The sequence below is a fragment of the Hordeum vulgare genome, chromosome 6H (assembly GCF_904849725.1).
Source record: "Hordeum vulgare subsp. vulgare chromosome 6H, MorexV3_pseudomolecules_assembly, whole genome shotgun sequence".
Classification (NCBI taxonomy): Eukaryota; Viridiplantae; Streptophyta; class Magnoliopsida; order Poales; family Poaceae; genus Hordeum; species Hordeum vulgare.
The window spans coordinates 130939834-130967137 of NC_058523.1; the positions used below are offsets into that span (position 1 = coordinate 130939834).

The 27304-nt window shown below is 44.3% G+C and overlaps 1 protein-coding gene across 1 annotated transcript in view; it reads right to left on the minus strand.

The window, feature by feature from the left end:
- Positions 1–1350: 1350 nt before the first annotated feature.
- LOC123403189 (putative disease resistance RPP13-like protein 3) overlaps positions 1351–27304 on the minus strand; it is a 31028-nt gene continuing 5074 nt past the window's right edge. The window contains exons 2-3 of the mRNA XM_045097142.1: positions 13366–13584; positions 1351–3897 (exon numbers count right to left, since the gene is read on the minus strand). Coding sequence (XP_044953077.1) covers positions 1614–3897; positions 13366–13584 — 2503 coding nt within the window. The 3' untranslated portion in view covers positions 1351–1613. The remainder of the gene's footprint in view (positions 3898–13365; positions 13585–27304) is intronic.

The window sequence follows — 27304 nt, forward strand, 5'->3', positions numbered from 1 at the left end:
AAGAGGAAAGCTTTATTGATGAAGGTGGGGTTCTGTGACGCCTTTGTCTGGTCGTGGAACACAAACGAAGGACCCAAAGTTGCAGCTATGGAGAACTTATAATCTAGACAAAACCCAAATCTAAACGGTGCCCTAAGGGCTGTATATATGAGGGAATAGAGAGGGAATTTCGTGACCCTTGGAGGAGGGGTCCGAAAACAACCCTAAACTCCATTTCCTCACACATACAGACTCTAAAAACAACCCACAATATGGTATTTCGAAATTGTATGGGCCTGTCCCATAAATAGGGTGGCGTAACACCTATAATAGCCTATGGACGAAATTTATGAAGTGGCGTCTTGAATATTTCGTCCAAGCCTTCATGCTCTCCTTACGGTGGCTTTAAAATGCGAAAATCACCAGTGGAAGCTCCTTTGTTCTTTCCCACGCGTGCACCTTCTTCTCCATGCTTGATCCCGCTCCAACGGATATCCTTCTTGTCCATGCTAGGTCCTTTATTCATAAGTACAACAAAAGTATCTAACTTAGGCAGCATCATATGTTCATGAACATTAGAAGGATTTTCAAGAAACGAAAGTACCTGGTAATTCAACCGGCATGCGCGAGCTCTAGATGCGTATCTTTCGAAGAAATTCTATATGCAACCCTGTACCTTCGTAAGAAATTTTATACACAATCGTGTATCTTCGTAAGAAATTTCATATGCACCCGTGGAACCCTATGAGAAATCAGGCGACATTAATGTATGGGTTATTATGGGTCCTCGTCAACTTCACCCTGTGATCGACACACACGTTTGAATCATGGATGTCACTACCCCAATATGCCTTGCATAGCATCTCCAACAAACAATGCAAAATAGGGCAGTTGCACACAAAAAACGTTTCTAGAGCATTCTGACCCTAAATATCTATTTCTGAGTCTAGGATCATCTGCACCTGGTCAAGAAAAAATCATAAAAAAAATTGCATGGTAGATAATTTGTAATTGGTCCAGTATGTATAGTTGTTGAGGTTGTGGGTGTAACAATGGTGTTGATGTCCTCACCACTTGGCATAGGTGTAGGTGGGCTTGATCGCTTTGTGTGGAGTTAGTCTAGTCTTGTATTAGGTGTTGGTGTGCCAACGATCGATGTTCACATCTTTGGTTAGCGTCTTGTAATGCAACATCTTCAGCTATTTCTCCTTTCCTTGAGAACTTACTAAACTTTCGATTGGGTGAGATGAAGCTAAATACAATGGCAAAATCACAAACGGGCAAACTCGCCAATTGCAATGCAACATCAACATGACATGTTCCAAATATACTTATCCTTTTTATTCTCATAATACATACAACATGCTCAATCATTTTATTAAGTGTGGCATAATCAAGCAGTTTATGGCACTTTATTTTACATACTCAAATACATATTTTAAATGGTGACCAGGGTCTAATTCTCAGAGATATATGACAAGCAACAGTCATTTGGTTCTCAGGAACACGCACAAATGCTTAAAAAATTGACACAAGTAACACTCTCAAGCTTATGAGTCACATCGAATAAAACATATATACATTGTGTTGTATAAATATTGCACATAGTATGAACCTCACAAGGTTGATCTTTATTAGGAGCTTCGATCTTCATGAAACACCATGTCAACATCGCGTACTTTCATATTTTTCATCTTATTGTAGAGATAGTGATCTTGATGTTTGATTATTTTCTCAATATTGTGTCGGACCTTGAGATCAAGTCCCTTTGAGTAATTGGTAATCTCCAACTTCTCTAGACAAGGACATGCTGGGTCCACTATCATAATTTCCTCCACACACTTGTCTAGGTCTAGCTTTAGTTCCTTGAGACTCTGAAACCCATCAGTGAAGGCAAGACATCGCTCCTCATAGGACTCGGGGAGTAGAGCTAGAGAGGCAAGAAGAGGAAGCTCAACACTTAGTTTGTTGATGAAGTATTGCGACACCTTGGTCTTATTCAGAGTCAACTTTGTCAGAGTTGACAATTTCCGAAAGTATAAAGGGTCACTATCCTTTAATGGTGGCTCGATCTTCCCATTCAGAATCATCACCTGGAGGCGTGCAAAGTTGGAGAAAGTGAACAAATCCAAGGAAATTACCTTGCCTTGAATGCATAGGAGCATGAGGTACTTGACTTCATATATAGCCGCCAAGGCCACCTGAGCATTCTTTTCAGGGAGGTTCGAGATGTACAAGGACTGAAGGCGCTTCATGCAGGTGAAGGTTTTTGTATCCCAGACATCACTATCATCATCAGGCTTTACTTCTTGTAGTGTCTGCAGCTGCTCTAGGTTGCCGACTCGCCTGGGCAAGATGATGGATCCAAACACATGTCGCAGCGTTTGAATCCTCCAAAACTCCCGGGGAAGTCTGGTGACAGAGGTACCCCGAACATCTAGTGTTTGTAGACGTGTGAGGTTCCCAACTGATGATGGTATCTCATCGATGGAGCAGGAGGTGATGCCAAGGTAATGTAGGTGCTTCACATTACTAATTTCCGAGGGCAACTTTTTGCCGATCTCAAGGCCATCCAGAAAGATGACACGGAGGAACTTGGATCCTTGTAGGAGCTTCTGCATGACATCATTTGAGCGGGCCTGGGCCTTGTGAGGGAAGGGGATACAAGCCCCAACTTTTGTCTTGATATCTGTCTTGGTCTCCACACCACCTTGGGACTCTTTCTCGAAGTTGGACATGATGGACCGCAACTTGGGCAAAGGCTCGGCAAGAGCAGCATACTTGTCCATGTGATTCTGCAAGGAAAGCCGACGGGTAGTGGACAGTGTGGGCACATCATCACCACTATGGATCTCCATGAAGTTTGCCTCTTGTGCCTCGAGCACCAAGAAGTCATGGACTCTTGTTTGGACGGTTACACGTTCATCTCCAGGAGCGGCATTCTCCAATGGTGGAAGGTTCATGAGGCGCCTATGGATCAGCTCATGCAAGTAGCGCTCACCCACCTTCTCCATTGTCTTGCCCTCTTTTGGTCTCAAGAATCCCTCAGCCATCCACATGGACACCAAAGAGCGTGCCTTGACAAGTGTGCTCGCTGGGAAGCCGGCAAAGTATAGGAAGCAAGATTTGAGGTCATGTGGGAGATCATCGAAGCACATGGACAATATGTTGTCCAGGCGCTTCCGTTCATTGGAGTTGCCATCGAGGTGCTTGAACACCTTCACCCATTCTCCGGGGTACTCCTTGGTCCGCAAAAGGCCAGACAAGAGCACAACCGCCAGCGGTAGACCACCAGTGACGTCGAAGATGAACTTGGCATGGTTTGTTTTGACAGCCTCGATGACAAGATCGCCACAATGCTTCTCTTTTTCATTCATTAAGAGTGTTGCCAGGAACAACTCGACAGTTATGTTATGTTCTTGAAAATGATGAAGCTCAAACTTTTCCTCTCCAAAGCTAGGTGGCGGCGGTTCCAAATCGGTCGCCTGTGTGATTCTCACTACTCTGCTCTTGATGTTGCGTGTTGGGAGGTAATCTAGCATGATATTCCACTCCGTGTTGCTGACTTCAGCATCTATGACCAACAAGTACTTCTTGTTTTCCAACACCTTATGCAACATTGTCCTAATATCATCATCTGAGGTGCACTTAATAGAGCCCCCTATCAAGCGTGAAAGCATTAGCTTCATGAGGTTGGAGGCATTGAGATTGGGTGCACAAGTCACCCATGCCTTCACGTCAAAATAACGCTTTGTTGAGTGCCTCTCGTATCTCTCCTTCACTAGCTTTGTCTTGCCGACACCACTCTTTCCCATCACGGAGATCACCATTGGGCGCTTAGTTTTTTCCGAAACAAGAGCACGTCCGAGATACTCTAGTTGGGCACCTCGTCCCACTAAAGGTATAACAAAATCATCCCTGCAGTTCAATTTAAATATATGTTAGGATCCTTATTCTTAACTTACAATTCTATCATCTCTAAATTGTAGGTTTTATTGTTAACCAGCAGGAAGAAACTGCCAAAGTTTTGGATCCTCTCTTATTAATTAAAGAAGCTTGCAAACTACAATCACCTTATAATAGCCATAAGCAATTTTGCGGTCATGTTAAGACCATTTTTTTGGACCTCACATCAACGTAAATATTATAAGTATGAATCCACTTCACGCATGACACTTGGTGGTTCGATCCATGTACGATGAGTAATCCAGTGATGTGCTACCTTTATATGCTATCTATGTGCAATCTTATCTACAACACCGGACAAGAGTCATATGGAAGATGCCATATGTGTAGCACGATTCTTATAAATATGATGTAGTCAATTGACATTATTTGTACATAATTCTTGGGTTCACATCCAATATGTGCTTCGAAACCTACTCAATATCTCATAGTTGGGTGATCACGTTACTAGTGCAAGCCATGCTATACTAATCTTCGCATGAAGTTGATTTTCTTCATAACTATATTAAACGACACCATTAACCATCACAATGGGCGGGTTAAGGGACAAATAAACAATAAGTAAAATAACTGGTTGTAGTAGTATTACACTTCATTCGGTTTAGAAATAAATCGTCTCAAAGAAAATCCCGAGTTAGATTGAATTCAAATAAATTGGGATACAAAAAATATTGCACTAAGTTGCCCTAAAGAAGTAAGTTGCTCTAAAACAAGAACGACAACCCTAAAGCACTAACTCTTTTCAGATTGAATTAAGCTAGTCGTGAATCTCCAATATGTGATTTTCCTTGGTTGTAGGGTTTCATAAAAAATAGAGAGGTGGGAACAAAGCTAACAAAGTATGTATTTGTCGATGACATCAATGTATTTGGCACTTATTTTCATTGTGTTGCTCAATTGTTTATAGAAAATTCCACATCAAAGCGCACACACACACACCTATAAGTCACCCGGATTGCACTTCAATCCTGCGTGACTTCTTGAGAAATCATACTAACAACAAAATGTATTATGAACGATGTAATGATAGCAATGCATTGATGAGATGAATATGAATGTGTTCTTGTGATAGATCATGTGTTGATCAGTGACAGGTCATTTGTTGTGAGTTTAGATTGTAGGGTCGGATGGAAAAAACATAAATGATCTTAGCCATAGTTAACAACACAACCAATTTAACTTTGAAAACTGGTTAAAATATCAAAAATATTCAAGTTCTTTTGTCAACATAACGGATTGAGACACTTAAGTATCCTTGTTGGTTCTACACTAGTAAGCGACCGAGTGGAGCGAGGATCCCTCACTGCGCTGCCATATGAGCGGAGCGCCTAGCCGCCCACGTCTAGCTCTGCCGCATGCGTCCTAGTCCCGACGGGATCTACTGCAACCGGCAGCGATGCGACGACCATGCGGCAGCTGACCGCTGCGCCTGGCGCCTTGGCATTGGCGACGAGTGGAACAGATGCCGAGCCTCAGTTAGGATCTCGTTTCTCGCTGCTATCGGAGACGACATCGGATGTGGAGGGCGACCGGGAGGCCGAGGATCTAGTGGTTCAGGTCGCTACCGATGTGTTGTTTGAAGAGCGGCTTGTCTCGTCGGCTGATGTCCGGCGACCACCAAAGTCCGATGTTCAGATAGCCCAGGAATTCTGGAATGAGATCGGGTACCCAACACCTACGTCTCGGTTCTGGGAACGACGATCCATGACGGCTTATGGTGGGATCGAGGAAGCTATGTCGCCTGTTTCTTCTTGCAGGGATGACATTCCGTCACGGTCTTCGCCTTCATCGCTGGCGGCTGTGGACGAGTTTGTACCGTCTTCAGCAGGGCGCTTGCGCTCGCCATGGCTTGGCGGATTCAAGGTTCCGGTGGTGCGTTTGGGGTGGCGTGGTCCTCTACCCCGACCCGGATCACACCATCGTCGTGCGTAGGGTATTTCTTCCCCGACACTGGGTGTCTGGGGCGGTGGCACCCAACAAGGAAGAGGCGGGAGCAGCTGACACTGGCATCGCGACGCTGGTCGATGTGCGCATGGAGGCCAACAACGTCTATCGCGGCCAGGGGACTGCGCGGATCAACGATCCGGTTTCCTCACGAGCAGGAGTTGATCACGAGATTCAAACGACGGGTGGGTCCATAACAAATGCAGGTCGGACGTCGTCCTGCACACACTTGGGCCTTTGCCTAAGCGGGTTGTGGCGCCAGAAAGTCTACCCTCGGTCTCCTGCTGCACGACAAACCCAAGGACTCACACCGTCGCCCCCCCCCGATCTGCTCAGACATACGTGAACTCATCGCCGATCACGAAGCCTTCTGGAGACGAAGGTGCACGTCGAACTTTCGTCGAAGTTCTTCGATCACCGCCTCCAATGGCGGCCACGCCACAACCGTCGGGGCAGGTGAACTAGCTGCAGGGCCGTCAACCTACAGCCGCTGCCGTTGGTGCGGCGGCCATCGGGTTTGGGGCCGCGTGGGGGGTTGTGTCTTTCCCCATATTGCAGCCAACGATGCAGACCAACACTGCCACGACGACTTCTGCTATCCCGCCGCCTGGGTTTGGATTTGGCATGGCTTCAACCGATGCAGTCGTGCTGGGCAGAAATGCAAGAAAAAGAGCAAGAAGAAAAAGACTCTGATGGCTGGTGGGCAGAATCAGCATCAACATGGGGCTACTTCGTTGGTTACCACGGCAACGACACAGGGTGCTCTTGCCGTTGCTCCACATCCTAACCGACCTCAGGTAGCACCCATACCGGTGATGCTTCAAGTTTAGGCTGCTAAGAAGGCAAAAACCCGATGTTGGAAGTGTGAGGTGGACACTCATGCTACAAAGAATTGCATGGTACAACACTATTGCTATATTTGTGATTGTTTTTCCCATCCGATGAAGAAGTGCCCAACTCTCATGCTCCCAAGACCTTGCATATTCGTGGCTGGTATGGGTAGCAAGGAGACTATGTTCGCTCAGTTCTCGGACAACGTCCATAATGCTAAGCTCGTTCCAAGCTTGCATCTCATTGCACGTGTAAAGGTTGTTGGTGTGGCTGCAACAGCAAAACAGGTACAAGACCAGGTAGCACGTATGTGTCCGCTTCCGTCTTGGGTCTGGGAGGCTGTCCCTAATGGGGATAATGCTTTCACATCCGCTTTTCCGACAATGGAGGCGCTCTCGAGATTTGATGGCATTGACTTGTGCATTTCGACGCAGGATACTAGACTTGCTTTTAGTTGGTGGCAGCCAGAGGAGATCATCTCTAAGATGGAGCTACATCAAACTTGGGTACACGTCACGGGGGTTCCACACGCTATGAGACATTTTCTGGGCATTTGGGGTGTGGGGTCTCTAATCGGCACGACGATTGATGTAGGCCCTTTAGCCCTCCGGCGTAGAGGTGTGGTGCGTCTTCTCATGGGGATGGCACCTGGTGATTGCTTCAATAAGTTTGATGAGGCAGGTCCGTACATTCGGACGGACGGTATTTTAAAGCTCAAAGGTTATGAATTTACTTTCCATCCGGAGCCAGAAAGCTTTGTGCAGGAGCCCAATTATATGCCTATGGTTTGGGACTTCATAGCTAATGATGGAGCAATGGACACGCACACGCAAGATAATTCTGGGGATCAGCCCAGATCTGGTAGTGCTACTACACAAGATGATGGTGGGGTTACTGGTATGTCCGTCGACCACAACACGGCGGCTCAGGAGGGACTATCTCAGCGATCATCATTGGCTCACATTCTCATTGGAGTTTATCTTACTCCATTTACCCAAGACCACAAACTCCTCGATTGTCCCAGGCAGCTGCATGGTTGGGCGTTCGTCTCCACAGCAGGTGTCGGCGTTTGGAGCGACAACAATGAATACCGAGAAGACTCCACTCATCGGGGTGCAAGATGGGTGTGTCACGGTGTCAACCACCACAACTTTGATGCAGCTGGAGGCATCAATCTCGACGGTTCCAATGGTGGCTGAGGAGGCTGCGACATCATCTATGCCTCCTCCCGCTGTACAACCGGTGATGGAGTTTGTTTCATCGGATGCGGCCACACTAAGGGAAGGTATGGTGGTTGAGGGGGCTACTACATCAACTTTGCCTCCTACCGTTGTACAACAGATGGTGGGGGCTCGTCCATAGCCGGAGATGATACCTAGGAGCAGCGAACAACACCTTACCACAGCGGACGGAGCCTCATCCATGGACGAGGGCGCGCTAGCCAAGGCCATGCGGTGTAAGGCGGCAATGTATACATCTTATCTTGCTGGTACGTCCATCGCTAACAAATCATTTCTTCCCTATTCCAGTTCTAAAATTTCATCCAAGTTAAGTAATGTTGGAGTTTATTTAGGAATAAAGGAAAATGAAATTATTGTCTCGGCTAACGTGTTGAAACACATGGAGTATGACTGTATAAAGGTCTCTCCAAGTGCGTCCACTAAGCCGATGGTCACACTAGAAGATGATGAAGCGAATGTCTCTATTGATGGACAACTTCTATCTCATCTTGTGGGTGTGGTCATGGAGGTGGGAATGGATGAGGACGATCTAGGATCTATATACGATTTGTATGCTTCCGGCCGTAAATCGAAATCCGCCAAAGGCAAAAAAGCAAAACCCGCGGAATAACCATGAAAAAGTCAAAGTCCCCAAATGTTTCCTAATGAAAGGCATGTTCATGAATAGTAGAGGTCTGGGTGACTTGTCTAAGCATCTAAATATTGCACAACTTGTTGTGGATCATAGTTTGGAGTTTTTGGCTATTTTCAAAACGGGGAGACGTGATTTCCCAGTAAGTGTCCTAAACCACTTGTCTGGCGGGAAGGACTTTACTTGGCACTCTATCCCCTCGTGTAGTAGGTTGGGCGACATCTTACTTGGCGTCCAATCAGATTCAATGGAGATTTTTAACTTTCTCGGTTGATGAATTTCATATAAAATTTCACATCTGTAATAAAGTTGTTAACTTCGTATGGATTTTGGTTGCTGTCTACGGTGCGGCTCAGGAGGCTCTCAAGGCTGCTTTTCTCAGTGAATTGGTTAACTTAGCTAATAATAATCCACATCCTATTTTAATAGGTGGTGATTTGAATATGCGAGATTGGCCTTTTTTATTGAATATGATGTTGTCATTGATATGGATTTAAGAGAGGTCCACATGATGGAAAGGCAATTCACTTAGGCGAATAGTCTTCCTGAGCCCACATACGAAAAGCTAGATCGCGTACTAATGAGCACTAATTGGGAAGACAAATTCCCCATGGTAACGACACCTGCTCTTGAACGTATTGAAGCACTATCTGACCATGCCCCCATATTAGTATCTAGTGGCACATTGAATTCAAATACAAAACAACCCTTCAAATTTGAATTGCGGTGGTTGGAACGTGATGGGTTTGATGAGCTAGTTAAAAAAGTGTGGTCAAAGCTAGTTAGTGCTCATTCGCCTATTCAAAGTTGGAATAAAATATGTGTAATCTATGCGTTCATCTTCGAGATTGGGCTAGACATATTGCTAGCATTTTCAAAAAAGAAAAAGAGCGCCTTTGTACCATTATTGACGAGCTCGACCGTCAGGAAGAATTACATGTTCTTTCACCGCAAGAGATCGAGCTTAAAAGCCAATCTAATGTGCAAGTAGCACGTATGTTGCGTGAGGAATAAATCAAATGGTACGAGAGATCCAAGGCACTACACTTACTGAAAGGGGACTCGAATACGAGATATTTCCACAGTGTCGCCAATGACAGATACAGGAAAAAAGTATTCACTCCCTTCACTAGGAAGAAGGCCGGATCGAAGGCCAAGAACAACTCAAGTCGTACATCACGAAGTACTATAAAGGTTTGTTCGGATCTCCGGAGAATGGAAATATTTCCATGGATGAGTCACGAACAGATGATATCCCCCAGGTTTCCGCTGAGGAAAATTCCTTACTACATGCTCCCTTCACCGAAGAGGAGATTAGAAAGGCGGTCTTCTAATTAAATGGAACATAACAAGACACCTGGTCCAGATGGCTACCCCGCGGAGTTTTACCAACACTTCTGGGAAGTCATCAAGCCTGATCTTCTAGAACTATTCGGATGCTTGCATTCCGGGCAACTAGAATTGTTTCGCCTAAATTTTGGGGAGATCATTTTTTGCCTAAAGTTTCGGAGGTAGAAAGGATACAACAATATAGACCTATTTTCCTCCTTAATGTTAGTTTCAAAATCTTTACGAAAACTGCAACCATAAGATTAAATTCCGTGGCTGATCATGTGGTTAAACCTACACAAGCTGCTCTCATGCAAGGTAGGAATATCCTTGATGGGGTTGTTGTTTTACACAAAACCGTGCATGAGATGCACACTCAAAAACTTAATGGTGTAATTTTCAAGATAGACTTCAAAAAGGCCTATGATAAGGTTAAATGGTCGTTCCTCCAACAGACTCTGAGAATGAAAGGGTTCTCACGAGAATGGTGTGGCTTGATCCATAGCTTTGTTTCTGGGGGTAGCGTTTCCATAAAAGTCAATGATGACATTGGACGCTATTTTCAAACAAAGAATGGATTAAGACAAGGGGACTCTATATCTCCACTACTATTCAATTTAATGGCGGATATGCTCGCGATCATGATTGATCGGGCTAAACAAGATGGTCAGATTGAGGGGATGGTCCCACATCTGGTTAATGGGGGATTATCAATCCTTAAATATGCAAACGATACGATTCTATTTATGGAACACGGCCTGGATAAAGCAGAGAATCTAAAATTAATATTACCAGCTTTCGAACAGCTATCAGGATTCAAACTTAATTTCCATAAAAGCAAATTATTCTGTTTTGGCGAGGCTCAAAACGCAGTTGCTCAATATGCCAAGTTATTCAGATGTAAGCAAGGACAATTTCCTATTAAGTATTTGGGCATACCAATACATTATAGGAGATTAACAAATGCCGAAAGGAAGCGCGTCGAAGAATGTTTGCAGAAAAGATTCACGAGTTGTAAAGGAAAATTGCTATCCCTGGGAGGAAGACCGGTTCTCATAAATTCAGTACTAACTAATATGGTACTTTATATGATATATTTCTTCCAACTACCCAAAGGAGTCTTACAAAGATTGGATTATTTTCGATCGAGATTCTTTTAGCAAGGGGATAGTGAGAAAAATAAGTATCGACTGGCTAAATGGAATGTCGTATGCCGACCAAAGGACCAGGGAGGACTGGGGATCCATGACCTACAAGTCAAGAACTCAACCCTCTTGGGTAAGTGGCCTTTTAGTTACTTACGGAGGATGGTGCCTGGCAAACACTCCTTAAACGAAAATACATTGTCACAAAACCGTTATCACAGGTCCTATGGAAACCCGATGACTCACATTTTTGGGTTGGTCTAATGGCGACTAAGAAACTCTTCTTTCGCTTTGGGGTATTTAAGATTAAAGATGGTTCAAAAATTAGATTCTGGGAGGACAAGTGGTTAGGGAATACCCCCCTTCGAGAACGATATCCGGCTTGTACAATATTGTGCGACACAAAGGTGCTACGCTTGCTTCCGTTATGCAAGATTCGTCACCAGATGTGACATTCAGACGGGACCTACTTGGTACAAGACTACAGTCTTGGAATGCCTTGTTGGGACATCTGGCATCGGTTCAGCTGTCACAAGGTATCGATGGGTTCCGTTGGAATCTATGTAGGAATGGGAAATTCTCGGTGGATTCCATGTATAGGGCATTGACACAGACTGATGTACCAGTCGATAATAACAAAAAAATATGATGAATGAAGGTTTCATTAAAACTAAAGATATTAGCATGGTATCTTCGTAAAGGGGTCATATCAACTAAAGATAACCTAGTCAAACTGAACTGCATGACAACATGAAGTGTGTATTTTGTCCTCAAGAAAAGAAACAATTGTTCCTTGATTGCCAGTTCGCGCAGTCTATTTGGTCAACTATCCAAATGGCTTCCAACTTGTATCCACCAACTTCAGTTGCCAATGTTTTTGGCAACTGGTTATTCAGGATTGATACTAAGTTTACAACCACTTTAAGGGTAGTAGCGCTTGCTGTTATATGGTCGCTCTGACCGAGTAAAAATGACAAGGTTTTTAATGATAAAAGTTCTTCTCGTTTGCAGGTTATCTTCCGATGCACATGTATTCTCCGCTCGTGGTACACATTACAACGGACGGAGTTTCACGATCTTTTTATGGAGATTTCTGTGCGACTAGAGACAGTGGTGAGGGATATTTTTATCCCACATGGATGGCAGCGTAATCTCGGATAGGCCCTCCTTATGCGACGACGACTTAGTCTAAATGATTGTACTACATCTGTTGCTATTTTATTTTTAGTTTGTTCGGACTTTGGCTGTGTGCATTATAATTTTGCAGAGGCCGGGTGTAATGCTTAAAACTTTTTAAGTAATAAAAGCCCCTTATCATAAAAAGACCGAGTGGGAATTTCTTTCACAACCATCTCTAATTTGTTAGATTATTAGTTCTAATTTGGTAGGGTCGGTATGCAAAACTGACGAAAAACTATGTACCAAAAGTATGTCTAGAGCCCCAAACCAACCTGTGGTTAGATGGTTAGAGGGACAGTGATATCCCCAGCCCACGAGGCTTCAAGTCCAGGTGCTTGCATTATTCATGGATTTATTTCAGGATTTCCGGCGATATGCTTTTAGTGGGAGGAGACGTTCCCGTCGACGACGAGGCGCCTACGATGACTTCGTAAATCTTAAGATAACATACCAGCTCAGTCTCTCAAAAGTGCTCATAGGGATAGGATGTGCGTGTGTGCGTTCATAGGGGTGAGTGTATGTGGTGTATATAAACGCTTGCGTCTGTACTATGTTAGAAAAAAAATCTCTAAAGCCTTGAACTACTAGTGAGTTTTGAGTTTTCGACTTTCGACTAGACTTCAAATCCTAGCGTCTATGGCTTGGGGCTAACTTAGAGAGGTTGTCTTGGTGCTAATATTTCACCTCAGTCATCTTGAGTGCTCTGGTTATATATGCACGTACTTGTTCATTGTGTTGAGTAGTATTTCCTTCATCCTAAATAAGTGTCCCCGGTTTAGTATAAATTTAATAAAAAATTATACTAAAGCAGCGACACTCATCTAGGAACGGAGGGAGTATGTGTTATTCGGCTTACCTTGATCATATCAAGACGTTAGCGAACGTGGGAAGCAAAAACACTAATTCATATGGCAATTTGTACATACCCCCTTCCCAAAATAGTATGGTCGTCCTTGCCGCATTGACACTCTTATTCAAATTCATATAATGATGCATAATATACAAACATGTGAAATGATGGGATCATGTGAGTTCAATAACTACTTGGTTTACAATAATAATAATAATAATAATAATAATAATAATAATAATAATAGTAGTAGTAGAGTAAAGTACTCACAACTTTTCAGTAGTAGCTGAGATGGCAGTGGATGGTCTCCAAGTAGTGACTGACATGGTTTCACTTCCATCGCTGATTTTGTATTTGCCTTTGTTATCAATGATGCTCTCAAGCCTTGTGTTGATCAATTTGATCCTCTTTGAGAGGTCTCTACGCACGCGCACTTGTGTGAAGAAGTCGCGGAAGACCTTGACAACGGTATGGCTCCAACTTGGATACCTTCATTCACAAACAATGTATTCTTGATTATCTAGTTTTCCCTATTAATTGTTTCACCTTCTCCCACAAGATGAAGCTTATATCAAACTAATAAATTGTTCAAGCTAATTAACTATGATGTTATATGTACCTAAGTGTAAGATGTATAACACTACAAATCTACATCGACTTGAAACATTTTATGAGTGTGCCCTTTAGAAAAGCTCGACTTCTCAATGTGTTAAGCATTTTGTAAGATGCCAATTGGAACGTTGGAAAAAAGAACATATATTTTGTGGGAAGCAAATTTTCATGTGATGATTAACAACTGAACCTGACCATTGACAAAGAACCATTTGGAAAATAGTGTTTGTGAACTGCAAATTTAGTTTTGGAACTCAGAACAACACAACACATGCATCGTGGGAAGCTTAATGACTACTCCGATTCACCATGGTAATTATTGAATGATAGAAGAGTGTGTACTTATATCCATGTCACTATTTCTTGAAAGGAGTAAAAAGACCAAACGGTGTGAATGTCATATAACACAACTACATGACCATCACATTGTTGTAGAAAGCCTCTCTAACTAACTATGGACCCAAAACCATGACCAGTTAGGGGCTTTTCGGCCTATCACAACTTCTGGTCACTGGAGTCTTTCTACACAAGTGACAACTTCAGAGCACGTGTCAATTGAATGGTTTAAGAACCCTAAAATAGTGGGCCAAGTCTATAGGCTAGTCTCATTCAACCTGTTTAAGATGCCAACACAGTCACACAACGTCTCTATCACCAAAACAATATGGCCATCCTCACCTATGTGGAGTTGAGGAGCCATCCTCACCTATTTGGAGTCGATGTTGATGTTGATGTGGCCAAATCTATAGGCCCATCTCATTCAACCTGTTTAAGATGCCAACACAATGCACATCGTCTCCATCACCAAAACAATATGGCCATCCTCACCTATGTGGAGTTGAGGATCCATCCCACGTGCAAGTAGTCGACACATATGTCATCAATCGAGCGTGGAGTCGATGTTGATGTGGTTTGCGGTGCATGGATTCAATGTGAATTCTATGCTAAATTGAAGACGCGATTTGGACATTCTAGTGGATGAAACCACTGCCATGACTTAGGAGCCGCACCACGGGCTCAGAGCTACTTCCAAAAGAGGAAGGTCGAGCAGCGGTGGAGGGGGTCCAAAGGTGGAGGAACGAATAGGAAACACAATTTCTCGGATGAGAAAGAAGGACAATGGGGATATGGCATATAGGGGTGGCACACACACACACACACACACAGAGAGAGAGAGAGAGGGAGGGAGAGAGAGGGAGAGGGAAAGAGGGAGAGGGAAAGAGGGAGAGGGGAGTGGGAGAGGGAGGGGAGTGGGAGAGAGAGAGGTTGATGGAGAGAGAGGGGTTGATGAAGAGAGAGAGAGAGATTAATCGTGAGAGAGAGAGGTTGATGGTAGGGAGAAAGGGATTTAGTGGATAGGGTTGGGGATAGGCATCACGAAGGATCCTGTGGGCAGTAGGGATGATAGGGTCGATGTCCTTGGGTTGGAGTGGTGCACCTAGGCCTTGGAGCTGAAGAGGGAAGTAAGGCCACTAATTGGAGGTGGGTGTTGGATATATTCGCTAGAAGTTAATCATGAGGTGGTATATTTGCCTATGTATTCAGGAGTTATTTGTATTGTCTTTGAACATTTATCAACGATATGTGTTAATAAGTATGTGAAACTATATATCGTATGATGATTATTCTCATGGTTAGGTAGAACATACCCCTTGACTAGTATATGATTCTATTGATGACAATGCTTCAAAAGTCATGGGCATAGAAATGCTAAACCGATAGTATGGACTCGGGGATGGATATCAACAAGTTGGACAGACCCACTTTGGGTCGCAATGAGATATTGTCATATGTTACTCTCAAGTACGGTGTATATGCCATGTCCTAAACCCGAGGTCCTCGCATGTTCACGAGATGAGGATTAACTAACTTAGGGTCTATCGAGCGCTACTCCGTAACTCGATAGTTATAACGGTAGTTTTCAGATGAGTCATGATACATGCGCGAGACATTGTTGATCAAGATGGAATTCGCCCCTCCGATATAAGAGATATTCTTTGAGCCCTCTCGAGTGATCAGATTCGGAAAACATGTCCATGCGACTTGGGTTAAGAGTTAACCCAATTCAGGAATTTGTATCATGATTTCAAGAATAGAGGTCAAGCTACCATAAGGGTGACAAGCACTCTCCTTGAGTGCGACAACATACATCGTGAGGCAAAGATATGTTGCATATGACATATTGTTGAGGTTCATCAAATGAATTTACGCACACATGGGAATTGACATGTTTTGCTAGGAGCTGCTACCAACTATCAACTCGGGTCATGTCCATGTGTACGTGAACCTATAGGTTGCACACTTAAGGGGCTACAACTCAATCACATTAGATCCGGGTGGAAAATGGGGGTAGACTTCTAGTGGGCCTCAATAGTTGAACCCACTTGAGAGGTCTGTATAAAGGTGAGGAGGGCACACCTTTTAGGGTTGATCGTTTTCATCTCACCACAGCCGCTGCCGCCACTCCCCACACCCATATGCCACATGACCGGACCTATGAGTTCGTCAGATAGGTTCGTCACCTGACGTTGGTCACCGCATGTGAGCATACCTTAGAGGCATCACATTTGCAGTACTCTGATGAACCATTCGAGGGATCCATGAGGAACATTTGAGGGCGATCGGCTACACGGGGAGGAGACAAATCAGCTCATCGGCTATGCGTATCATAAGTTCTATTTTTGTGGAGAGAGAGAGAGAGGTTTATACACACACTATCAATCCAGTTTTTATGTGCATGTATTTTATTTCCTCTTTGGTTTAGGGGAACATAGGGGAGCTTGTCACAGGTGGATTATGCTCCCCATTGTGTGTCTATATGCTTAATTTGTTGTGATCCGTGCCTAGGCTTCACACAACAGGTTGAAAGAGGACGATGATGCAAGGCATATTTCTAGCAGCTGATCAACACTGTCGACTACTGCCATAGCACAGATGTGTCTATCACCACGATTTGAAGGTATTGTGGGGTGCTGGTTACTGGTGTGCTCTATGGGAAGAAAAGTGGGTTGATAGCATTTATCTTCTTATATCATCCTGAAAATCCCCTGCTTGATGCTAACGACACCCTCAAGGTGATTTTGGATTGAGCTCCCTGTCACAGGCTCATGGCAGAGTACGTAAATTGTCTGAATCATGATGCAAAATTCAGTGCTTTTTCCAGTGCTTTTGGCTTTGTTTTGTGTTTTGATATTTATCTAACAGCAATGGCTATCTCGAATCAGCCAATAGAATATGCTGCTTATTTTTTCAAATCTTTCTACTATCTTTTAGGAACCACACGGCACCCTCTCCGTCAACCTTATCTTTTTTCTTCAGCCAAGTGTTCTCTTCTTGTCCCGTTCTTACCACCTCAAGCCATTGACACCATCTTCCCTCCCAGCTCTAACGTGTCGGTGTTGCATGGGGTGTTGCAAGGACTGCGGAGTGTGGCGATAGATGCTGGGAGGCCATGCTCTGTGGCCACGATCATGGGTGTTGCTACGACCGGATCACGAGCGTTGTTGTGAGCGCCCCGTCGTCCCGCTAAGGGAGGCAGGGCGGCGCTGCATAGGAGCTACTGCTGATGTTGATTACCGTTAGTCGACGCTGGGGATGGTGAGCTACGACGACAATAAGATGCGTTAAAGGCAAGGTGCAACGGGTCCGGAGAATGCTATGACCTGGTGTTGCAATCCTCAACGACAAAGCTACATCTCTCAATGCGGGGAGCTGCAACCATAATGGTCGGGTGCACCACGTGCTACGATGGGCAGCGACGTCATGCTGCAACTACGATGACTGGGTGTTGCAACAATAGTGACCGCATGCTACGAGCCTTGATGAGAGGTGATTCGAGCGTGAACGAGGAGGTGACTAGAAAACGAGGTGTTACACGCTAGACACGAGCTGCTGCAGGGGACATTGTTGGTGCGACGGGGAACCGTGCTAGTAGCTAGTTCTGATGGTGTCGGAGGGGGGAGGGGCGCTCGTGCAAGGTGGAGGGGTGCAACTTGTTGCGACGGGATCTGGTCCTGCTGCTTTGCGGCGAGTTGACGGTGCTCACTTATCCACTAAGGCCCCGTTCGGAGTCCATCCGCTCCGCGGCTCTGCACCCAGAGCGGACGAAATTGTAGCGAAAATTCATGGAGTGGCTGTAGAAGTGCTTTGTGGATTCTTAAATTTTAAGGAGCTGGTGGATTACCAAACGATTCCTAAGCCTAAGTTGATTACATTTTAGCACAAGTTGCCCCTGTCGAACGTGATTATGGGCTGAGCAAACTATGTAGTGGCTTCTTTTTTGTCGGGGAGGGGTGGGGGCGAATACTAGCTGATCTAGGCCCAGTTCTTTTGGCCGATTCTCTCATAATCTTGAGAATCGATCCTCCACCCAGCTTCTTCCAGAATCTTGAATCCATATTTTTGTATAATCCTAACTAGTTAGGATGTGAACAACTAGGACTGTATAAAACATAGAGATACAAGATTCTGAAAGAAGCTGGGTGAAGGATTGATTCTCAAGATTCTGAGAGAATCGACAAAAAACTGGGCCCTAATCTAGTACAGAATAAAAGCAAGTCTAGCTCGGGTAGCTTGATAGGATTCTATCCACCGTTTGTGACCATGCTGCCCTAGGTGGCTATTCATGTTTTGACACTTTTATTGAAGTTGATTAATATCTAATCCTAGTTTGTAAAAAAATAGGATATGACCCTTTCCTACCGCGAGGGTCCATGGAGGTAGGGTATAATAGCCTACCGTCAAGAACCCTCGCGATAGGGGTACACGTCTTACTGCAAAAAAATTTAAGTATCACATACAACACCTATCATCGGTAGTGGCGTAGCCAGATCCGTATATCAGGATGGTCCAATAATAGGAATATTTACATACATTTATTTATTTTTAAAGAAATACATTTTTACTATACTATATACATGCTATGGGGAAATTTCAGGATGGTTCGTGGACCAGCCTATCTACCCCTAGCTACGCCACTCACCGCCGAGCACCTTGGTGATAGGGCTGTTGGAAATATGCCCTAGAGGCAATAATAAATTAGTTATTATTATATTTCTTAGTTCATGATAATCGTTTATTATCCATGCTATAATTGTATTGATTGGAAACACAATACTTGTGTGGATACATAGACAAAACACTGTCCCTAGTAAGCCTCTAGTTGACTAGCTCGTTGATCAAAGATGGTCAAGGTTTCCTGGCCATAGGCAAGTGTTGTCACTTGATAACGGGATCACATCATTAGGAGAATCATGTGATGGACTAGACCCAAACTAATAGACGTAGCATGTTGATCGTGTCATTTTGTTGCTACTGTTTTCTGCGTGTCAAGTATTTGTTCCTATGACCATGAGATCATATAACTCACGGACACCGGAGGAATGCTTTGTGTGTATCAAACGTCGCAATGTAACTGGGTGACTATAAAGATGCTCTACAGGTATCTCCGAAGGTGTTCGTTGAGTTAGTATAGATCGAGACTGGGATTTGTCACTCCGTGTGACGGAGAGGTATCTCGGGGCCCACTCAGTAATACAACATCACACACAAGCCTTGCAAGCAATGTAACTTAATGTAAGTTGCGGGATCTTGTATTACGGAACGAGTAAAGAGACTTGCCGGTAAACAAGATTGAAATAGGTATGCGGATACTAACGATCGAATCTCGGGCAAGTAACATACCGAAGGACAAAGGGAATGACATACGGGATTATATGAATCCTTGGCACTGAGGTTCAAATGATAAGATCTTCATAGAATATGTAGGATCCAATATGGGCATCCAGGTCCCGCTATTGGATATTGACCGAGGAGTCTCTCGGGTCATGTCTACATAGTTCTCGAACCCGCAGGGTCTGCACACTTAAGGTTCGACGTTGTTTTATGCGTATTTGAGTTATATGGTTGGTTACCGAATGTTGTTCGGAGTCCCGGATGAGATCACGGACGTCACGAGGGTTTCCGGAATGGTCCGGAAACGAAGATTGATATATAGGATGACCTCATTTGGTTACCGGAAGGTTTTCGTGCATTACCGGAAAAGTTTCGGGCTCATCGGTAGTGTACCGGGAGTGCCGGGAGGGGTGCCGGGGACCATCGGGAGGGGTGTCACGCCCCAAGGGGTCTCATGGGCTATGGGAAGAGATAAACCAGCCCCTAGTGGGCTGGAATAAGTTCCCACTAAAGCCCATAAGGTTTGAGAAGGAAAAAACACAAGGTGGAAAGAGTTTCCAAGTGGGAAGGTGGAATCCTACTCCAAGTAGGATTGGAGTAGGACTCCTCCACCTCCAATTTCGGCCAAACCTTTAGGTTTTGAGGCTGCCTCCTCCCCTCCCTCCCACCTATATATACGGAGGTTTTAGGGCTGATTTGAGACGACTTTCTCACGGCTGCCCGACCACATACCTCCATAGTTTTTCCTCTAGATCGCGTTTCTGCGGAGCTCGGGCGGAGCCCTGCTGAGACAAGGTCATCACCAACCTTCGGAGCGCCGTCACGCTGCCGGAGAACTCTTCTACCTCTCCGTTTCTCTTGCTGGATCAAGAAGGCCGAGATCATCGTCGAGCTGTACGTGTGCTGAACGCGGAGGTGCCGTCTGTTCGGTACTAGATCGTGGGACTGATCGCGGGATTGTTCGCGGGGCGGATCGAGGGACGTGAGGACGTTCCACTGCATCAACCGCGTTCTCTAACGCTTCTGCTGTACGATCTACAAGGGTACGTAGATCACTCATCCCATCTCGTAGATGGACATCACCATGATAGGTCTTCGTGCGCGTAGGAAAATTTTTGTTTCCCATGCGACGTTCCCCAACAGTGGTATCATGAGCTAGGTTCATGCGTAGATGTCTTCTCGAGTAGAACACAAAAGGTTTTGTGGGCGGCGATGTGCGTTTTGCTGCCCTCCTTAGTCTTTTCTTGATTCCGCGGTATTGTTGGATTGAAGCGGCTTGGACCGACATTACTCGTACGCTTACGAGAGACTGGTTTCATCGTTACGAGTAACCCCCTTTGCTCAAAGATGACTGGCAAGTGACGGTTTCTCCAACTTTAGTTGAATCGGATTTGACCGAGGAGGTCCTTGGATGAGGTTAAATAGCAACTCATATATCTCCGTTGTGGTGTTTGCGTAAGTAAGATGCGATCCTACTAGATACCCATGGTCACCACGTAAAACATGCAAACAACAAAATTAGAGGACGTCTAACTTGTTTTTGCAGGGTATGCTTGTGATGTGATATGGCCAACGATGTGATGTGATATATTGGATGTATGAGATGATCATGTTGTAATAGTTAATGTCGACTTGCACGTCGATGGTACGGCAACCGGCAGGAGCCATAGGGTTGTCTTTATAACTAACGTTTGTGCTTGCAGATGCGTTTACTATTTTGCTAGGACGTAGCTTTAGTAGTAATAGCATGAGTAGCACGACAACCCCGATGGCGACACGTTGATGGAGATCATGGTGTGACGCCGGTGACAAGAAGATCGTGCCGGTGCTTTGGTGATGGAGATCAAGAAGCACGTGATGATGGCCATATCATGTCACTTATGAATTGCATGTGATGTTAATCCTTTTATGCACCTTATTTTGCTTAGAACGACGGTAGCATTATGAGGTGATCTCTCACTAAAATTTCAAGACGAAATTGTGTTCTCCCCGACTGTGCACCGTTGCTACAGTTCGTCGTTTCGAGACACCACGTGATGATCGGGTGTGATAGACTCAACGTTCACATACAACGGGTGCAAAACAGTTGCGCACGCGGAACACTCGGGTTAAGCTTGACGAGCCTAGCATGTGCAGACATGGCCTCGGAACACATGAGACCGAAAGGTCGAGCATGAATCGTATAGTTGATATGATTAGCATAGAGATGCTTACCACTGAAACTATTCTCGACTCACGTGATGATCGGACTTGAGATAGTGGATTTGGATCATGTACCACTCAAATGACTAGAGAGATGTACTTTTTGAGTGGGAGTTCTTAAGTAATATGATTAATTGAACTAATTGTCATGAACACAGTCTAATGGTCTTTGCGAATTACGATGTAGCTTGCGTTATAGCTCTACTGTTTTATATGTTCCTAGAGAAAATTTAGTTGAAAGTTGATAGTAGCAAACTTTGCAGACTGAGTCTGTCAAACCGAGGATTGTCCTCGTTGCTGCACAGAAGGCTCATGTCCTTAATGCACCACTCGGTGTGCTGCACCTCGAGCGTCGTCTGTGGATGCTGTGAACATCCGACATACACGTTTCTGATGACTACACGATAGTTCAGTACAAAAATACTTAATGGCTTAGAAGCAAGGCGCCTAAAACGTTGTAAAACGTCACGGAACATAAGTGATGTTCTAAAGAGATGAAATTGTGATTTCATTCTTGTGCCCTTGTTAAGAGGTACGAAACCTCCGACAAGATTCTTTGTCCACAAAGCACAGGAGAAAAGGCTCAATCGTTGAGCATGTGCTCAGATTGTCTGAGTACGACAATCGCTTGAATCAAGTGGGAGTTAATCTTCCAGATAAGATAGTGATAGTTCTCCAAAGTCACTGCCACCAAGCTGTGAGAGCTTCGTGATGAACTATAACATATCAAGGATACATACAATGATCCTTGAGCGATTCGCGATGTTTGACACTGCGAAAGTAGAAATCAAGAAGGAGCATCAATAGTTGATGGTTTGTAAAACCACTAAGTTTCAAGAAAGGCAAGGGCTAGAAGGGATACTTCGTGAAACGGCAAAACAGTTGCTGCACTAATGAAGAGACCCAAGATTAAACCCAAACCCGAGACTAAGTGCTTCTGCAATGAGGGGAACAATCACTGAGGCGGAGCAACTCAAGATACTTGGTGGATAAGAAGGCTGGCAAAAGTCGAAAGAAGTGTATTTGATATACATGATGTTGATGTGTACTTTACTAGTACTCCTAGTAGCACGAGGGTATTGGATACCGGTTCGGTTGCTAAGTGATTAGTGACGCGAAATGAAAGCTACGGCATAAACGGAGACTAGCTAAAGGCGAGGTGACGATACGTGTTGGAAGTGTTTCCAAGATTGATATGATCAAACATCGCACGCTCCCTCTACCATCGGGATTGGTGTTAAACCTAAATAATTGTTATTTGGTGCTTGCGTTAAGCATGAACATGATTGGATCGTGTTTATTGCAATACATTATTCATTTAAAGAGAATAATGGTTACTCTATTTTCTTGAATAATCACCTTCAATGGTTTATTGAATCTCGATCGTAGTGTTACACATGTTCATGATATTGGTGCCAAAAGATACGAGTTGATAGTACCACTTACTTGTGGCACTGCCACTTGAGTCATGTTAGTATAAATTGCATGAAGAGGCTCCATGCTGATGGATCTTTGTACTCACCTGATTTCGAATCACTAGTGACATGTGAATCATACCACATGAGCAAGGCCTTGTTTTCATTGAGATGAAATAAAATAGTAACTTGTTGGAAGTGATCCATTTTGATGTATGCAGTCCAATGGGTACTGAGGCACGCAGTGGATATCATTATGTTCTTACTTCACTGACGATTTGAATAGATACAGGAGTATTTACTTAATGAATCACAAGTCTGAAATGTTGAAAAGTTCAAATCCGTTTCAGAGTGAAGTTCGTCGTAACAAGAGGATAAACTGTCTACGATATGATCATAGAAATGAATATCTGAGTTACGAGTTTTGGTACGCAGTTAAGACAATATGGAAATTGTTTCGCAGTTCATGCCACCTGGAACATCATAGTGTGATGATGTGTCTGAACGTCATAGCCACGCACTATTTGGTATGGTGCATACTATGATGTCTCTTATCGAATTACCACTATCGTTTATGGGTTATGCATTAGAGACAACCGCACTCACCTTAAATAGGGCACCGCGTATTTCCGTTGAGATGACACAGTATAGACTGAGGTTTAGAGAAATCTAAACTGTCGTTTCTTGAAAGTTTGGGGTTTCGACACTTATGTGAAAAAGTTTCAGTCTGATAAAGCTCGAACCCAAAGCGGATAAATGCTTCTTCATAGGGTATCCAAAACAGTTGGGTACATCTCCTATCTCAGATCCGAAAGCAAAGTGTTTGTTTCTAGAAACGGATCCTTTCTCGAGGAAAGGTTCCTCTCGAAAGAATTGAGTGGGAGGGTAGTAGAACTTGATGAGGTTATTGAACCATCACTTCAACCAGTGTGTAGCAGGGCGCAGGAAGTTGTTCCTGTGGCGCCTACACCAATTGAAGTGGAAGCTGATGATGGTGATCATTGAGCTTCGAATCAAGTTACTACAAACCTCGTAGGTCGACAAGGTCGCGTACTGCTGCAGAGTAGTACGGTTACCCTGTCTTGGAGGTCATGTTGTTGAGCAACAGTGAACCTACGAGTTATGGAGAAAGCGATGGTGGGCCCAGATTCCGACAAATGGCTGGAAGCCATGAAATCCGAGAGAGGATCCATGTGTGAAAACAAAGTGTAGACTTTGGTAGAACTACTTGATGGTCATAGGACTATTGAGTAAAAATGGATCTTTAAAAGAAGACAGACGATGATGGTGATAAGTCACTATTAAGAAAAGCTCGACTTGTCGCAAAGATGTTTTCGATAAGATCAAACAGTTGACTATGGTGAGACTTTCTCACTCGTAGCGATGCTAAAAGTCTGTTAGAATTATGTTAGTTGTTGATGCATTATTTATGAAATATTGCACGTAGGATGTCAAAACATTGTTTTCTCGACGGTTTCCTTGAGCAAGCATTGTATGTGATACAACCAGAAGGTTTTGTCGATCCTAAAGATACTAGCAAGTATGCAAGCTCCAGTGATCCTTCAATGGACTGGTGCAAGCATCTCGGAGTTGGAATATACACTTTGATGAGATGATCAAAGATTTTGGGTTTTGTACAAGGTTTATGAGAAACTTGTATTTCCAAAGAAGTGAGTGGGAGCACTATAGAATTTCTGATAAGTATATGTGGTTGACATATTGTGGATCAGAAGTAATGTAGAATTTCTGTAAAGCATACAAGGTTGTTTGAAAGGAGTTTTTCAAAGGAATACCTAGATTGTGCTACTTGAACGTTGAGCATCAAAGATCTATGGAGATAGATCGAAAGCGCTTAATAGAAGTTTCAACAAGATGCATGCCTTGACAAGTTTTTGAAATAGTTCAAAATAGACCAGCAAAGAAGGAGTTCTTGGCTGCGTTGTGAGGTGTGAATTTGAGTAAGACTCAAAACCCGACCACGGCAGAGTAAAGAGAATAGACGAAGGTCGTCTTCTATGCCTTAGCCGTAGAATCTAAAGTATGCCATGCTGTGTACCGCACCTGAAGTGTGCCTTGACTCAAAGTATGTTGAGAGGTACAGAGAGTGATCCATGATTGAATCACTAGCAGCGGTCGAAATTTATCCTTAGTAACTAATGGACTAAGGAATTTTTCTTGATTATGGAGGTGGTTAAAGAGTTCGTCATAAAGTGTTACGTCGATGCAAGCTTTGACACTAATCCGAATAACTATGAGTAGTGAAACGGATTCGTATAGTAGAGTAGATATTTGGAGCATTTCCGAATAGCACGTAGTAGCAGCGTCTATAAGATGACATAAATATTTGTAAAGAACGCACGGATCTGAAAGTTTCAGAACCGTTGACTAAAACCTCTCTCACGAGCAAGACGTGATCAGACCCCATAACTATATGGGTGTTGGATTCGTTGGAATCACATGGTGATGTGAACTAGATTATTGACTCTAGTGCAAGTGGGAGACTGTTGGAAATATGCCCTAGAGGCAATAATAAATTAGTTATTATTATATTTCTTAGTTCATGATAATCGTTTATTATCCATGCTATAATTGTATTGATTGGAAACACAATACTTGTGTGGATACATAGACAAAACACTGTCCCTAGTAAGCCTCTAGTTGACTAGCTCGTTGATCAAAGATGGTCAAGGTTTCCTGGCCATAGGCAAGTGTTGTCACTTGATAACGGGATCACATCATTAGGAGAATCATGTGATGGACTAGACCCAAACTAATAGACGTAGCATGTTGATCGTGTCATTTTGTTGCTACTGTTTTCTGCGTGTCAAGTATTTGTTCCTATGACCATGAGATCATATAACTCACGGACACCGGAGGAATGCTTTGTGTGTATCAAACGTCGCAATGTAACTGGGTGACTATAAAGATGCTCTACAGGTATCTCCGAAGGTGTTCGTTGAGTTAGTATAGATCGAGACTGGGATTTGTCACTCCGTGTGACGGAGAGGTATCTCGGGGCCCACTCAGTAATACAACATCACACACAAGCCTTGCAAGCAATGTAACTTAATGTAAGTTGCGGGATCTTGTATTACGGAACGAGTAAAGAGACTTGCCGGTAAACAAGATTGAAATAGGTATGCGGATACTAACGATCGAATCTCGGGCAAGTAACATACCGAAGGACAAAGGGAATGACATACGGGATTATATGAATCCTTGGCACTGAGGTTCAAACGATAAGATCTTCATAGAATATGTAGGATCCAATATGGGCATCCAGGTCCCGCTATTGGATATTGACCGAGGAGTCTCTCGGGTCATGTCTACATAGTTCTCGAACCCGCAGGGTCTGCACACTTAAGGTTCGACGTTGTTTTATGCGTATTTGAGTTATATGGTTGGTTACCGAATGTTGTTCGGAGTCCCGGATGAGATCACGGACGTCACGAGGGTTTCCGGAATGGTCCGGAAACGAAGATTGATATATAGGATGACCTCATTTGGTTACCGGAAGGTTTTCGTGCATTACCGGAAAAGTTTCGGGCTCATCGGTAGTGTACCGGGAGTGCCGGGAGGGGTGCCGGGGACCATCGGGAGGGGTGTCACGCCCCAAGGGGTCTCATGGGCTATGGGAAGAGATAAACCAGCCCCTAGTGGGCTGGAATAAGTTCCCACTAAAGCCCATAAGGTTTGAGAAGGAAAAAACACAAGGTGGAAAGAGTTTCCAAGTGGGAAGGTGGAATCCTACTCCAAGTAGGATTGGAGTAGGACTCCTCCACCTCCAATTTCGGCCAAACCTTTAGGTTTTGAGGCTGCCTCCTCCCCTCCCTCCCACCTATATATACGGAGGTTTTAGGGCTGATTTGAGACGACTTTCTCACGGCTGCCCGACCACATACCTCCATAGTTTTTCCTCTAGATCGCGTTTCTGCGGAGCTCGGGCGGAGCCCTGCTGAGACAAGGTCATCACCAACCTTCGGAGCGCCGTCACGCTGCCGGAGAACTCTTCTACCTCTCCGTCTCTCTTGCTGGATCAAGAAGGCCGAGATCATCGTCGAGCTGTACGTGTGCTGAACGCGGAGGTGCCGTCCGTTCGGTACTAGATCGTGGGACTGATCGCGGGATTGTTCGCGGGGCGGATCGAGGGACGTGAGGACGTTCCACTACATCAACCGCATTCTCTAACGCTTCTGCTGTACGATCTACAAGGGTACGTAGATCACTCATCCCATCTCGTAGATGGACATCACCATGATAGCTCTTCGTGCGCGTAGGAAATTTTTTGTTTCCCATGCGACGTTCCC